A 16,523-nucleotide genomic window follows, 5' to 3' on the forward strand; every position below is an offset into this window, starting at 1 on the left:
AAGAAGGGAAACTAATTGAAGGACAGCAACAAAAGTGTTTGGTAATGTGCTTTTTAATATGGCATGCCACATTTGCATGATAATTTTTCCTTTTTAGCATGGAGCAGAAAGTGACTAGCTTAATGAGGGATTATTCAAGACAGGAATGAACAAAATGCATTCATAACTAAGAACAAAGATTGTATTATGAAACGGAAACAGGCAACTGCCGAGAAGTAACTGGATGATTGGTTTATGCATTATGAATAAAAAGGTAGAAAAATATTTATATTAGTATTCACTAATGACTATATATACAAGATTGTTGTAATTAAAATTATAAATTAACATATTAAAAGTGCTTGTTTAATCACTTTGGGTCGTATTCACAATGAAGAGACTTATGTACATGCATGCAAAACAACCTGTGTTTTCAGGCCAGCAGCATACGGCCCTCGTATTTCTCTTCTGTAACAAAAGAAAATATACATTCCTTATTACCTGTTTAATGGGTATTTGTGATTTTAAAATTGAGGCATAGAATTCTGTAGAAAAGCAGTCTATGACAGGCATAAACAAATGCTGTGTTGCCTTGACAAATGGGTTGAGGCTTTTGAAAAGGGCTTACATCGGACCTTATGAATGGAAAAAATGGACAAATTACTCAGATTAAAAGGGTAATCAAAAAGAAAACGACATCAAGGAGTGTAAGACAGCCCAGAAAGCCCATCAGCATCATTATCCCAGCAAACCCAGAGGCAACTCCAAAGCCACCAATACAACTGCTTGAGAAGTCTGCCAAGAAGCCAGATGCAGCTGGTGCTGGAAGAATATCTTCTACAAATTAGCTTCTGAACCCTGTAATTGCCATCAAAAGCAAAGGATCAGGAATACAATGTGCTGGGGTAAATGGCAGCAATCACAAAGCCATACTTTGGTGTGCATTAAAAAATGTTTTTTAAATGAAGTTAAGAAAAAAATTAAGAAAGGCAAAAGAAAGACGAACTTAATTATAAGAAATAAGCTCAGTCACACAGTAGTTAATGAAACATAGCTGTATAGATTGTTTAAGGCACCCTTCGACTATCTGATTTGAGAGGGGTAGCATAAGCAATTGTACTAGTCCAAACACTCACATGGCTAATTCCATCCTGTTGAAATGTCAGAAATTGCTTGGAATAAAAGTGTTTCTCTGCCTAACTGAAAAATTTGGAAAACATGCACGTTTTTTAGTGGTAGACGCTGAAAAGAATAATGCAAGTAAATCATAATTTCATGCAAATACATTGTTCAAAAATATCACTTTTAAGGGACCAGGTCTTTCACTGGTACCAGCTAGTATAGGTCTATAGATTCCAAGGTACCAGCTCAGAATCCTACACGAGATAAAACCACAGAGCAAAAAGCACTTTCAGAAATAAAAAAAACATCCAAAGACCTGGTAACAGGCTGAATGCCATTCTCAAAAATAAACAGGAATTTGAACTCAGCAGAACCTGGAGAAAAGAATAAAGTAAAATGTGGTCTAAGTGTTGAGCTGAAAAATGTGTAATTACTGTCCAGTATTGCTTTCAGTCATGTACATGCAGTTCCACTTGATGATCTTGGGGTAGCAAAGACAAAAACAAAGCTCAAATTGGATTCCAAATTTTCAAAGTGTTAAAACCGAACTTTTCCCTCATCTATCAGCCAAAGTTTTCAATAGTATGTGCACAATATTGCAGTGCATAAAGAGTATTTAAAATACCACAAGGATCGTGGAATGTGCATCCTCTTAATTTAATGTTAAAAAGACTGATCAAAAAAGTATGAAACACTTTCTAATTATCTGAGTCTTTAAAAACCAACTATTTGTGTATTTGTATCTGAACATACCAAACTGAGGTTCTCCTCCTGTCCCGTCATGATCTCTGAGTAGCAGAGATGGGTTAATTCTTTTCCTCCATTACCTTGGCATGCTTGCTTTGATCTTTCATCCCAATACTGCATTACCACGTAACATTGATCTTCCAACACATTTTACCATTCTCGTTGCTGGTCATGGATCAGGCATACCTGTGCAAATTCTTTTATCTATCACACCTATTACTCTTCCTGGCTTCATATGCATTTGTGACAGTCTCCACTCAGCTTTTTTATACAATAATTCAAGTCTTAATAATCTCATTTTGTTTGCTTCCTCATTCTCTCTCCTCACATTCTTCGGCTTGTCTTCTTTTATTACCAATTACAAATATCATAGGTGTATATATTGGTGAAGAGGAGATTTTTTTGCCAGTCTGACAGACTCAAGGACATACAGCTGATTTTAGTTTTCTTTCACTCTCCTACTGCAAAGCTACTCATGAGATATCCCCATTATGGATGCCTATACTGAACCAGGTTAGAGGGTCTACTTGTTACGTTTGCTTCTGGATTATTTCTCAGTTATACTCCAAAAGACTTCTCACTGAAAGATAAGCAGACTGTTCCTGGTGTTTCTGCTCCCTTAGGTCTTACCCCTAAATTCTGTCCCTGACTGCAGGTCTCTTTTCTTTGTCTTTTAAATTCTCTTTCAACACCTCTTAATTTTCTTCATCAACATTTTTGTTTCTTATGATTTCATGCCCTTGTTTCTGCCTTTGTTTTTATTTGCTGTGTTAGGCCTTATAAAAAAAAATGTTGCCAGAGAAAAGGAAGAATGTTAGATTATGAAGAGTACTTTTTTTTATACCTAGTCTTCTCTAATGGATATGAACAACACCTAAAAATTGCTTAAGACTTCTAGTGGCAAATTTTAGAAAGCATTAGCAATTCCAAAAGCAAGGCCCTTGCTAATATACATCAGCTGGACATGCCAAAATCAGTCATCAAAGTACCCATTGATTTAAATGCTCCACGTGATAAATCAGTATACTCCACACATGGAAGGAGTAGAGATCGTTTTCCATTATCCTCCTCAGGATCAGAGGAGAAGAATTAGTCTAATTTAGAATAACCTCTAGCCCATCTTGGAACACAACTCAAAGCTCCTGGATTGTGTTACGATGCAATGGGACCATCATGCTGGAGCACATTTCAGTCAAGACTTCCTCCAAAAAGCTCTCTTTGCCAGGGCATGGAGGGGGAGACTGGCGTCCAGCCAGGAAGGCTGACTGTGTGCCAGGGAGACATTCCCTCATGAAACAGAACTCCTCAACAGTCCTAGAAAGGCAATTTAAATTTAATTTTGCACTGTTCAATGACACAAAAAGATATTAATGGACTAAGACTCAATAATTTATTTTTACAAAGGATGAGGACTGGTTTCTCCTAACTTTGTTCCAAGTTTGAACTCACTTTGATCTAAAATTCATCACATAATTAGTGTTTCCTTTAAATTTTCTTTGGAAACAGTTTTACAAAACTTCACAAAACAGAACATGCACACATACACACACACACACAAAAAAACCCGAACCCTGGGAAGATAAAATTGTGTGCAAAATTTAAGTATTTTACTCTTTAGTTTGATATAATTCAAGACACTGCCTTAATGGTCTTTAAAAAATAAAAGGAATCCAATACAGAACTGATTCTTTGCTTTCAAGGATTACAATAAGCATGAAAAGGCTACACTGCAAAGCAGCTAATAAATGGGGACATGTCTGTTATTCTATTTTGTATTCTCCTGTCTTCTCTAATGTGATAGGTCTCTACGTATTAACACAACCAGGGAGGAGATGGTCATAAACAAGCTGTCAAGCATAACTAAACTCTTGTTCCTGAATCTTTTAATAAATGTATAAATGCAAAGTTGGATCATTTGTAGTAATAACATGTGTGTTTAGGCCACATTTGTTTCCATGGTTATCAGCAAGACTGGAATGCTGTTCCTTGCAAAGCTCTTTGGTATGGGATAAACTCATACAAGTAGCAGGCTCTGTAGATGTCCAGCTTGAAACTTTAAGAGGTAGTAGTATGAGAAAACAAAATACATTTTGAAATCAGCAATTCAGCAAGAGAGAAGACTGACAGAACAATCTTTGTCCAATGGAACACAAAGATGACAGGGTGAATCAAGGAACAAATAACCTTCCGCTTGAGAACAAATGGAAAGACAATTAAATAAACAGACAGATGAAGAACAGAGAGCAGACTAGAGGTAATATCTCAAAAGCTTAAATTCAACTTCAGTTCATGTATATAAAGCTTCCTATTTACTGGCTTTGGGCAACTCTTCATTCCCTGGCTGGAAGCTCCTATATCTCTTCACTGATTACACAGAGGAGCTTTGATGGAATACAGTCAACTGAAATACAGCCCAGGGAGCCTAGAAACACATTCTGCACAGCAGATATTTTCAGATTTTTTCCTATGGGAGACCAAATTACATAAGAGAGGCAATTTCAAAAATCATCATCACAACATCCATATGACAACACCACTAATTGCTTAACTAAAAATGCTAATATTGTGAAAGTAATTAATGTGTTTTAAATGCCTATACAAAAGGAAACTACAGTGTTGAGCAGTCAGCTCTCTGCAGGTGACCACCAGCATGTCACATAGTATGGATTTTGAGCCTATATTTATAGTATTAAAGAGCTGTACTGACTACCTTCTTCCATGAATAAAGAGAGTTGTGAAGTTGATTTTCCTAACAATTTCTATCTTAAAACCCTCTTGATCCTCTGATGTCTAAGAAGTGAGTTCATAACAGTTTTTTCTTCAAAGTACATACAGGCTTTCTCCACCTTTGTTCTGTACTGATGCTTATTTTCCCCTAAATTTGTAGAAAGTTAGCACCTTTGAAATCCATGGTTAAAATGAACTCAAGGACTCAAAATTTATTAAGGTGCACAGGCACATATATGAAGTTTCTTAAGCAATATTTCTCTAGGAAAGTGTGAGTATACATATCTACAAAGCAAAATCTCATAAATCTCAGGGGCTAAACAAAAAGCATTTTCAAAAGAGTAGACCTAAAGCATGTATTTCTCTTCCCACTTAGACACATAAATATACTATGTACATATGTTAGGGTTTAACACAAAAACCATGAAACTCCTCCTTCATGGGTTAAGCCAGGCATTGGCACAGCATGTGCATTTTATATGCCCTGTCATGGAAACATGACACACACACTAAAAAAACCCAACAACAAATTAACAACTTCTTAGCAGCATAAATGAATTAATGGGTTCAGCCACATTTATGTACATTTACTGTTTAAATAAACAGGAACAAAAATAACCATATCCATAACTTGCAATTGAGAGAGCAGTACACAAATCCTATTGTCATAACAGCGTACCTTAAACATTCATTGAAAACATTTTGGTTTTAATCTGTCAAGATAAACAAATAATAATTAAGCAAGTCACTTTGTATTAATACAACACCTATCCCTGTCACTGTGCATCAAACTATGATCATCTTAATAGTATTCATTAGTAAACTGTGTGTCAGCTTTGAACTTCGATGCAGATTGTTTCCTTACCAGCTGCCAAGGTTTGCCCCATGCCTGGCTCACTGGTTACGCAACCAATCTGATTGCAGAGAGTAACAGTAAAGTTGTACGTCCTGTAAGGTTTTAATCCCGTCGCTACATAGGATAGCTCATGAGCCTCAGCTATATGCAAAACCTGCAAAGAAAACAGATTGGAAGATGACAGTTGGTTAATAATAATTTCATTCATATTAATTGATGACATGTTCACTAATAAGAAGCTTGTCTCTGAATTTGCAGATTCCTTTATTTAGACGTGGAAAAGTCTGCAAAGACCAAGTGAGGGAGAGAATTATTTTGGAGAAGCTGAACAAGTTAGGATTTAGGTGATAATACTTCCCATCACACTGTTTTATGAGGTAATAAGCCAGTTCCTGAGTGGATAAATGAGGAAACAAAGTTATTGCCTCATAAAACTGTGTGGTGGTGCAGTTATCACTACAAACAGCACAGCTACAACCCAGATGACGAAGATGACACTATTAAGTGGTGAAATCTGACCACCATTGAATGAGTGACATTATTAACGGGCATTAGGAGGGAGGGGAATAACTAATACCTACAGACATTTGAGTCTGCTTTACTTTAACAGTTCTTTAAGCTATCAGAGAGAATAGAAATGAATGAACTCTTGTATTTTAGATAGCTTCTTTATCAGATGTTTATTTAGTTGAAAAATCTTGCGAGTCTGTGACCAGAAGCAATCTGCATTCGTGTGTTGTTACAACAGCCCCAGGAGCAATAGTATCCCCACTTCATAGACAAATAAACTGAGGCCCATCTGTGGTACCACTGAAAGACAAAATCAGCTCTGAAATGAGAAACACAATGTCAGAGCACTAGATACACTCCCATATTCTGATTACCTACCACATTTCTTTGTTCATTCCTAAGCTTTTAGCCTACTACTACTGCTATGGTATTTGTTTGCCAAACCCAGTCACTCAAAAATTACAACACTATTTTCAAATCACATGTTTAGACTTCATAAAGATGGTTTTCTGCTATTTTAGGTTTCCCTACTTCAAAGATTTGTCCATTATCCAAGGAAGCCAGACAGGTACCTTCTTAATGAAAATGTAGATTCCTACAACACAACATGGCTTTAAGCATATCAGCAAATATAGCAATAATACAGAATCAGAACATGCAAAGATCAAGGTAATTTAAATCTTGTTGCTCATTCTCACTCCTCCTAATTTTGAATCTCAACCACTACTGAAAACAAGCGAGCTCAGGAATACAATGTTAAACCTAGAAGTAGTCTATAACATTACAGAGCACTCAAGACAAACTGATAGGTGAAAAAGTTAGATCAGAGAATATACAGCAGATCAGGGTAAAAATTTATCACAACATCAAGGAGGACATCAGGCTTTATCAATTTTACTATTTCCAGTTAGGAAAAACTTAATGTAACTAACAATACCTGGGAAAACGGTGGCAAGAACCTTTGCTCAGTCATCAAACTGATGCTGTATCCCATCACTTCTCCTCTTGCTAAATTATCTTCAGGTTTTTCCCATGACACATTGAGGGAATATGGTGAAATAGGGAATACCAGTGGAGATGGCATGAACAGTGGGGCTGAAATAAAATTAATATAATAACATTCATAAGTGAGCAATGTGTGTAATGCAAGCTTTCTCATTGTATTTGTAACACATTTCAGACAATCTTTTTTGGGTTTTTTGTTTTCACTTTATTTTAACATTATTTACAAGTCTAACTGGAATTTTCATATTATTTTGATAGTACATAAAAAGTACGACACCCATCAGTCTCCTGTTTTCTACTCTGGCCATGAACTCAGAATAAAACTTTGACTGTCTTCAAATACTAATCAACACTAAGTCCTAATCCCTGTAGCAGGTAGGAAAGTACATACAAATGAAAAGGTCTTGAAGAAAAACTTCATGCAACCTGGGAAAAAACTGATAAAAGCAAAAAGTGTTCAATACTTCAGCATCTTAAAAGCAATTTTGTTTGCTAGGCCAGTTTGAAATTAACATGTCTCTCACTTCTTACAAAACAGTTCCCCTGTCTTCAGTAGTAAATCTGTAAAAGGATTGTTTGCACTGCAGCTAAATCCCCACCTGATTACTCTGTAATAATAGGATACCAACTCATAGCACTTCTGCTATGTACCAGCAACCACACTAATGGACCTCTTCCCAAATACAATTTAACACTTTTATAACATATAGTATTTAAGAACAGATAAGCACAAAGACTCGTTTTGGAAGGGGAATTAGTTTAGCCTGTTGTTTTGCAGAAGCAAATGACTGTGATTTTCAAGCTAACAGCAAACAAAAGCATCAGTGATGTAACAGCAATGTTTAATTGTAAAACATAGGCTCTATCAGCCTGAAAAAATTAGATTTCTCATAAAAGCATTGAAATACATAGCTGTTATTTCAAATATTACGTCAAGTGGCAAGCCCTTTTGAAAATCTGAACAGAAGAGTCATAGTAAGAGCCATTGTGAACTGGTTAAACTTCTGAAAACAATAGTCCATATTATGACACTTGGCCTTCATAAAAGAGTATGAAAAGTTTCAAGCACTATACTCTGGAAAAGGTAACCCTCTCAAATTCTTTAAAAAAATGCTTGCTAAAAAATCAAAGCCTCAGTTCAGGAAAACTCATTAGAACCTCTTTTCTGATTATATGTACCTTCTTGGATAACAATCCAGATTCACACCATTAATACATTTGTGACAAAACTAATTTTTTTTTTTTTTCATGTTTTCTCCCTTTAAAGAACATATAAATAACAAGTGGGGAAACAGTGGAGATTTCAAACACTGCTTGGGAGATTTTGCAACCTTGTAGTTTTGAAATTTTGATTTGACAGGGATTATTTTCAACAATATGATTTCATGGTGAAGAAATTTTTTGCCTGACATGCTAAGATAATCTGTCCTATCTTTAATTAGTTAAAAAATGAGAATCTGTCCCTCTTTGAATCATCACTAGACACATTTTCTTGGGGAAAAAAAAAAAAAACAAAAACAAAAAAGAATGCCTCCTAATTTAGTTTTTCTTTAATTTGTATCAAACAAATTCAGACCAATACTTACCAGCCTCTCCTGTTTGTCCTGATATCCAGTCTGAGGATACGCTACCTGCCATGTTTACTGCTAGCACATAAAATTCATACTCTGTGAATGGCTCCAGATCAGTGACTGTGGTACTGGTCTGTGGTGGAGCCAGAGCATTTTCATTAGGAGACTCTATAACTGGTTGAGGACTGAGCCACCCACTGCTTTGGAAAATACGAATTTCTGGAGGCAGAAAGTTCCCAGGTGCTTTTAATTTTTTTCTCATGTACAGTTCATATCTTATAATTATGCCTAGAGAAAAAAGGAAACCAGAAAAATCAGTGCATTTTAACGATTTCTGGAGTTCTACCTAAAATACCAATGCCAATATAGTTAATTAATTAATTAAACAACATCATAGGAAATAAAGCATTGGAAATTTTCCTCATTTCTGCTATTTTCATCCCTTTGGCATTTCTTGCATTATACTGTTTATTTTCCCCTCCATGATGCAATTTTGGGATTTGAAAATAAATGGCTGGATTACAGCATGAATTCTAGTACCTGCCCTAGAAAATAATATCCTGAAGTTCTGATCATGTATTCCTGGAAATTAATAAAGGCCTCTGATTTTCAGAGGGATATTTAAATTTTTTTTTTTTTTTTTTTTTTTTACACAATGGGTAGGGAATTCTTGAGTGACTGTTTAACACTAACCTTTTAGAACATACTATGGGATAGGAGATATGTGTGTGTGTGTGTGTGTGTCTGTTTTCTACCAACATAAACCTATCATGTACGTAGGAAGGTCTCAACACTTTGGAAAAAAAACCAAGCTTCAGTACTGTGGTATGAAGTGATACATGATCTAGGTTGGATCATGGAAGCAGTTTAACCGTAAGAATAGACTGCAAGAAAGCTGACTGGAGATTTCCCAAATAGAAAAGATGAGAGACATGGCAAAACCAGGAGATGGTTAATTAACACATAATGTATATATTTTGGGGCTATATTCATGCACACAGCTGGAGAGGTTGCTTGGGAGAAACAGTTTCTTCTCTCTTTGTTTTTGTTAAGACCAGGAAAACTGACCAGACATCAAAAGAAACATAAGAGTATTGCTTAAATCTTCCTGTGCTGGCCATTACATGCATATAATGGCTACAGAGTAAACTGTGAAGAGTATATGCTAGAGGTTGAGGTGTCCCTAACAGCAAATAACATGGTCTGCATTGTAGGAACTGCCCCTCTAAATACATACAGTCATTCTTGTGTGGGCATTCTTCCTGTCTAATCTGGTAATAACTGGCAAATAAGATGTTCAGAGAGAAAGCTGAGCCCCCAATACACAGATGCCCATTTTGTGAGCAGATCAAAATGCTTGTTTTCACATGCACAAATGCATGTAAGTGCAAGTTCACAAAACTCCACTGTTCATATACTAAAAGATAAAATGTTTACCAGTAAAATCTGTGGCATTACAAAAGTATCCTACAACAGCTGCGTTCTCAGTTTCAAAAACCTAAAATATTATTACACAAGTTAGACCAGCAACTCTTGGCAATCGCCTAATCCCTAATAAAGTTATACGGGTAATAGAATTAGTTACTACACATGACGGATGGTTTTAAAAACAGACTTCTCTGTTAATTCTTAGATTTTTTTTTTTTCCATAACTGTTACCTGCTTATTTATTCTTTGTCTGGCAATATCACCACATCTGTCTGAACTAGGCGATCTGGCAAATTAGGAAAAAATTAATTTTACTGTAAATGCTTAATTATAAATGTGATTTTTGCTGCAGCAGATGCCACTATGGGCTAAATCCTGGACCAAACACATTCACTTGGAATTCTGAACTCCAAAAAAATAAAACAGACTCTGAGGATATGTTTAACGGCAGACAGGCAAATTAAGACAATGCCTTCATTCTCAGTTTGTCACATGGATAAGGATATTCTAACCAGATTTGAGAAAATGTTGCTATTCCTTTGCAAAATCTTCACTTACAAAAGGAAATACAATGTCCTACCATTTGGATTCTCAGGTGGTGACCATTCCACAGCCAGTTCTGTAGAGCTGATGGTTTCTATTACCGGTGGCTGTAGCCCTTCTGGAGGAGCTTGTGCAGTAATTACTGTTACTGGCTGGCTCTTTAAGCAGCCTCCACTAGTACAAGCTTGCACAGAAAAAACATACTTTGTAAACGGAATGAGATTCCAAATAATTGCTGAAGTTTTTAAGCCTTCATACTGACCACAAGGCTGAAGATCAACCAAGCGAGTACACGTCAAAATGTATTTCTCTATGGGCCCAGAGTCATTGGAGAGGCTTGTCCAATAAAGTAAAACAGAGTGGTGACTAACAGGAAATACAGGATTTAAATGCAAGCTTCCTGTAGGCATCCCAGACGGTGTTCTGTATGTCACTGATGCACTTTTTGTAAAACCATGAACATTGCTGGCTTGAATGTAATAGGAATAGAAGGTATACGGAGATAACATGGTATCAGTAAAGGTCTGAACACCTAAAACAAAGAGGTGAGAAGAAAATTGTATCAGTCTAACACATTAAAAACCATCTTAATTTGCATACTTAAAGTCTTTCTAGCCCTAATCCAAGACATAAGATATTTATTCAATTTGCATGCTCTTCTTGAGATCATTAAGAACATCGTAACTCCTCAACTTTTTTTTTTTTTTTTTTTTTTTAACAGGGGAAAAAAACCCTCCCCTTTTCCCTTTATCATCTTCCACTGCACATTGGCATCACGAGAAAAATCATTTTTCCACTGGATTTCTCACAGGTTCTTGCTTTAATCATGAACAAGATTAATACAATTATCTTCATATTCCTCCTTTGCTTAGAAATTACTTCAAATGTAAATCAGCATCAATATTAGTGGATCTGATTTAGGAAAACACTCCACAACATTCCGTAAATTTTCACACCTTTGTTGTTGCTTCATTTCATAGTGTAAAACCAAAAATTTCATCTTTCTGTGCTTTCACTTCCTGTCTTCTAAAATAGTGCTTAATAGTTCATTTGTAAAGCACTCAATCGTGGATGAAAAGTGAAACAGAAGTGCAAATAATTATTAAAAAGTATGTCCAAAGTCTGTATTTACCTTCCTTGCCCCTTACCTTCCATTAGTCTAGAGAGCTTTTTAGCAGCTTTTTAGTAGCGATGACCATGAATAGCTCCTGGGTATATTCCAGCAGCAGTCATTAGAGCACAATATGAATTTATGTACAATCATACCACCATACATTGTTTTGCCTTAAAAAGGTAGTGAACAGTGAGTAATATATTACATGCTAGAGCACGAAGCAAATGGAGAGAGAACAGACATTTCTAAGTCCCCTCTGTATATCTCTACTGGCAAGCCAGCCCTGAACAGAACTTCAAGAAGAGGATCACAAAATTATGAGCATTGCTAGACATTTAACACTTGACACTGTAGTACAAAAGCAGCAGTGTCAGCATAATAAATGCTTACAGCACTTCAACTACCTATGGCAATTGCAAACTTATTGCTGGAGTCCAGCAATACAGAGACCGGGTAATCTCACCTTCATGCCTCTCAAACCCTGGCACTTCAGGCAAGGTTAGGGAACAGCTCTGCCAGTGTCAGCAATAGTTATCGTGACATCCTTGTGAATTGGTAGCCAGCAGGCAAGCGATGCAGCAGATTTCAGTTTTGCTGGCAAGATTCAGCTGTTTCCTCAGCTTTTGGGTTAGCGTGCTGTTTGCAATTGCGGGTGCAAGAACTCTAGTGTACTGTAGAATTGTTGAGCCCTTTTTCAGCTGCCCTGGCTGAAGCGCTTCTAGGCACAAGAGTGGGTACCAAAGCCAATTCGACAAGTGTTAGACAAGATTCTTGGACAGGCTGGCAAGAATCCTTTGAGCAGGAGCCTGAAAACTAGTTGCTGTGAAGGACACCAGCAAGTAGGAGCTTGCCATGTGTCCGGTTTCCAATTTTGTCACCATTCTTCAATGGCCACAGAGGCAGTGTGAGTCAGTGTGCTAAAAACCTGGGAGAGCTGCGCTTAATGGGATGATAGGACCCTCATCCTATGGGCCTTCAAATCAAGAGACACCAAGAAGAAAAAAGCACACAAGAAGAAAGAAGAAAATAAGAAAGAAAAAAAAAAAACAAAACACCAAGACAGCATGCTAGTATCGGCAAGTACCACAAATCCTCATGAGATGACAAAACAGCAGTACCCCCTGAACTAGATTCTGAGACCTCTCTCCCCCGAACCCAACCCTGCTCTAGAACCATATGCTGACCTGGAACCCAATCTAGACCCAACAAGCAAACTAGAAAATTATCTAGATCAACCAGTTATCTGGAACTGTGAGGCAAGATAGAACACACTCAAGAACCAAGAAAAGGTCCTGAACCAACAAATAAGCTGGAGTTAGACCATAGTCCTGAACCAACAAGCTAGCTAAACCATGATCCTGCTCTGGTACCAGCCATGAAACTGGAACAAATCTAGAACCAATAAGAAAGCTAGAACATGATCTGGAACTATGAGGTGAGATAGAACGTGCTCAAGAACCAAGAAAAAGTCCTGAAACAACAAGCAAGCTAGAGTTAGAGCATGGTCCCAAACCAACAAGTGAGCTAAACCATGATCCTGCTCTGGAACAAGCAAGCAAACTAGAACGCAATCTAGAACCAACAAGCAAGCTAGAACATGATCTCAAACTGCCCCCTACCAAACTGCCAACTCCAGAATTCATGCCTGCTCTGAAACAACTGCACCAACACCACTGTAGCTCTACAACCAACCAACCCCAAAACCCAGCCTTTAGAACAGACCCAGACTCTAGGGCCAACCCAGACTCTAGGGACCCAGGTCTAATATTGACAGCAAGCACATTACTTTCCTCTTTTCAAGTACAGGGATCAGAAGAGGAAGATCACCCAGAACGCTGATATTGTCTGCCAGAAAAGTAATCAGCACCATCTCAACATTACAAGAAAGTTCATTTGGTATTGATGGAACACCTGATAACCAGATGTTAACTTTATTTTAATAGGAATATAGGCTAGATAAAATTGGATAAAGCCAAAAAGCAGAAGGTTCTACATTCCTCAGGTGAACAACTCCACCATAGATTCAGCTACATTTATAAATAATTAGAATCAACATGAATTGGAGGTGGAATTGTAAGTAACTTTGGGGTTTTTTTCAGATTTTAGGGCAAGTATTTAATTTTATCCTCAAGACAAGGATTGGTATCTCATGAGCCTCTGGTTTCCCAAAGCAGTTAGAAAAACATTATTTTAATTGGGCATTCTGCAATACTATCAGCCAGATCACCAGGCCGATTCAGAAAATTATTCTTAGTTTTCCTTAGGAAGTTCAATGTTTCTATAAAATTCTCATTTAGTTGTAAGATAATGTTCATCCAGTTGCACTCTTGAGGCGTTTCATAAGCATTATAAATTCCACACTATACTCAGAAAAAAAGTAACATTATCAAAAGTTCTGACAGCATTAACAACATATTCATGATATTCAAACACAAGCAGATGATTTCACATCATTAATTAGGGAGATTGCCAGGAAATGTCAAAAACGTCTTTTGAAACCAAATTTATGTTTTTACAAAATAATGTTTTGTTAAATAGAAACATGCTAATGTCTTATTATCCAGCTAAATACATTCAGAATTTTTCACTTTCTACAAAGTAGGTAGGTACAGTCATGAAACAAAATCCCCAACAATGCATTCAGTTTCAAGTACATTATTAACAAAAAATTTATGACAACAAAGTCTAAGAGCTGTTCCTTTAAAATTAATTCATATTATTACTTAAGTTAGGCTTTAAAACCAAATTAAGGAATTGGAATATTTGCTATTAGCTCTCTAAACTTTTTCATAATGTTTTTTTCTCTCCGATCCATCACTTAACCCCATGCTTGCATAGGGTCGCATACCTTTCCTCATGGTATGTACTGCGGAGTATCTAAATTCAGAACATAAGTCACAAAATAGTCAACTATAAGACAGCAGCATGCACCAGAACACAAAACTGTTATGTGCATTTCAAAGGATTTGTGCTTCCACTGATTAATAGCGTTTGAGTATTTTTCTTCCAGGGTACACGTCAATAATTAGAAAGACTCAACTGCTACAAAATATTAATGTTTTATCGGTATGAAAATACAATAAACTAAAGAAGCTGCTAGAACAGAAAGTAAACCTTAGTGGCATTAAACCACACCTGACTTAAAAAAACCCCACTTGTGTGTCATATATACATAAAAACAGTATCCAAATCCATCTCCTTTTCTTTGATAAGAGGATCGATAGTAGCGCAAAATGGTCTTTCCAGCTAGGACGGTGTCAAATCCTTGAGGACTGACTTCTGAGGATCCCTTTGCAAGCCTCAACATGAGAGAAGTGGTGCTGTTAAAGGCAAATCAGGAGCTACACTGAGAGCTTAACAGAAGGTGCTAAAAGTTAGAAGCCACAAAAAGCTTTCCTAATCTGTTAACAGTTTAAAACCAGGAGGATGAAAAAAGGAGTTTAAGCACATTATGGTCTATTCCACTCACCCTAATTCTTTATCTGAGACTTCGCCTCTTTTAGATTTTGGAGCCTGTGTATATTCACAGGGAATGCTTTTGCTGAGTCAATTTTAAAGTTTTTCAGGTTAAAAAGTAAAAAATTATCAGCCATTTTGGGTGACAGTCTGCCAGATGTTAGACTGGGGTATTCATTTCTTTCAAGCAGAATTAATAACACAAAACAGTAACTCACTAAAGAAAAACAGAATGATGTATTCAAAACCAGAGAATGATAATGACAGAAACAATAAATAATTAAGAAAAAATGCATATAGATATGTACACAAACACACAAAATCTTTGATGTCATCTTACTATAAATACTTACTATAAGGGTGGTAGTCTTCAGTTGTATAAATTTCAATCTCATCCCTATACAGCTGGTAAGTAAGCCTGTTAGAATTTGGAGAGTCGGGGGAACTCCATGAAAGACTGATAACAGAGGAATTGACAACTTCTCCTGTAGGAGGAGGTTGCTGGAATGGAGCTAAAACATACAGAAAAACAGAGGATATAAAAGAGAAGGTAATCAATAATCACACAAATTTAAAAATGCAAAGAAACTGCTAAGATTTCTTCAGAGAAAAAATGTTGAGTAAACATACAGTCACCCACACAAGACATAAATAGACTAAACTAATCCATCTAAATGCTCTCCAACAAAGTTTTTTATTCAAGTACATGAAACAAATTTATACATTTAAACAAATGACAAATAAATTTAATCCTCCTTTCCCCTCTAAATTAAAGCAAGTACACTGCAGTTCAATATAAATATTAATCTAAATACATATAAAATGGGAACATGTTTATCTGGTCACATTATTGAAGTCTATAGTTCAATTATAATTTATTTTTTCAGAGGATTCATTCCATTTTAGCATAGGCCAGACATAACTTCCTCTAATAGAATAGAAACACAAAGTCCAACTAACTACAAATTTTACCGAAGTGTTACAACAAGCCTACTTAATCAAATGACAAAAAACATAAAGGGGCAAATTTTGAAGGTTATTTAGGCAATTCACTTCCATTTGTTTCCAATGAAATTTAAATCAATGAGAGCGAGGTGTCTAACATTTAAAAAAAATCAGCTTGAGATTCTTATTTACCAAAATACTACTCTGCTATCACCTCCATTAACTTTGGGAAATGAGCTACTTAATTCCACCAGTATCAGTAAATAGAAAAACAAACCTGAAGTTCACAAGCCAGAGTCTCACATTTTCAGAAAGAGACTCAAAGTCCCTCCCATGTCTCTTTTGTAATTCAACTGTATGACCATGGTCCTAAGATAACGGCTATTACTCAGAAATTAAACTTTATATGCATATACACATATACATAAACATACACATGCACATAAACATACATTTTTATGGTTGGACTTGACAATATGGACACTTGGACTTGTGCAAACAATGTGACACTGTCACACCT

The 16,523-nt window shown here is 36.3% G+C and overlaps 1 protein-coding gene across 7 annotated transcripts in view; it reads right to left on the reverse strand.

Moving 5' to 3' along the window:
* USH2A (usherin) overlaps positions 1-16,523 on the reverse strand; it is a 392,395-nt gene that overhangs the window by 291,279 nt on the left and 84,593 nt on the right. For all 7 annotated transcript variants that reach the window (XM_074897210.1, XM_074897211.1, XM_074897212.1 and 4 more), the window contains 5 exons: positions 15,412-15,570; positions 10,526-11,020; positions 8,533-8,805; positions 6,879-7,036; positions 5,441-5,585 (listed from right to left, as the gene is read on the reverse strand). In XM_074897210.1, the coding sequence (XP_074753311.1) occupies positions 5,441-5,585; positions 6,879-7,036; positions 8,533-8,805; positions 10,526-11,020; positions 15,412-15,570 (1,230 nt within the window). The remainder of the gene's footprint in view (positions 1-5,440; positions 5,586-6,878; positions 7,037-8,532; positions 8,806-10,525; positions 11,021-15,411; positions 15,571-16,523) is intronic.

Source organism: Athene noctua, chromosome 1 (genome assembly GCF_965140245.1).
Source record: "Athene noctua chromosome 1, bAthNoc1.hap1.1, whole genome shotgun sequence".
Classification (NCBI taxonomy): domain Eukaryota; kingdom Metazoa; phylum Chordata; class Aves; order Strigiformes; family Strigidae; genus Athene; species Athene noctua.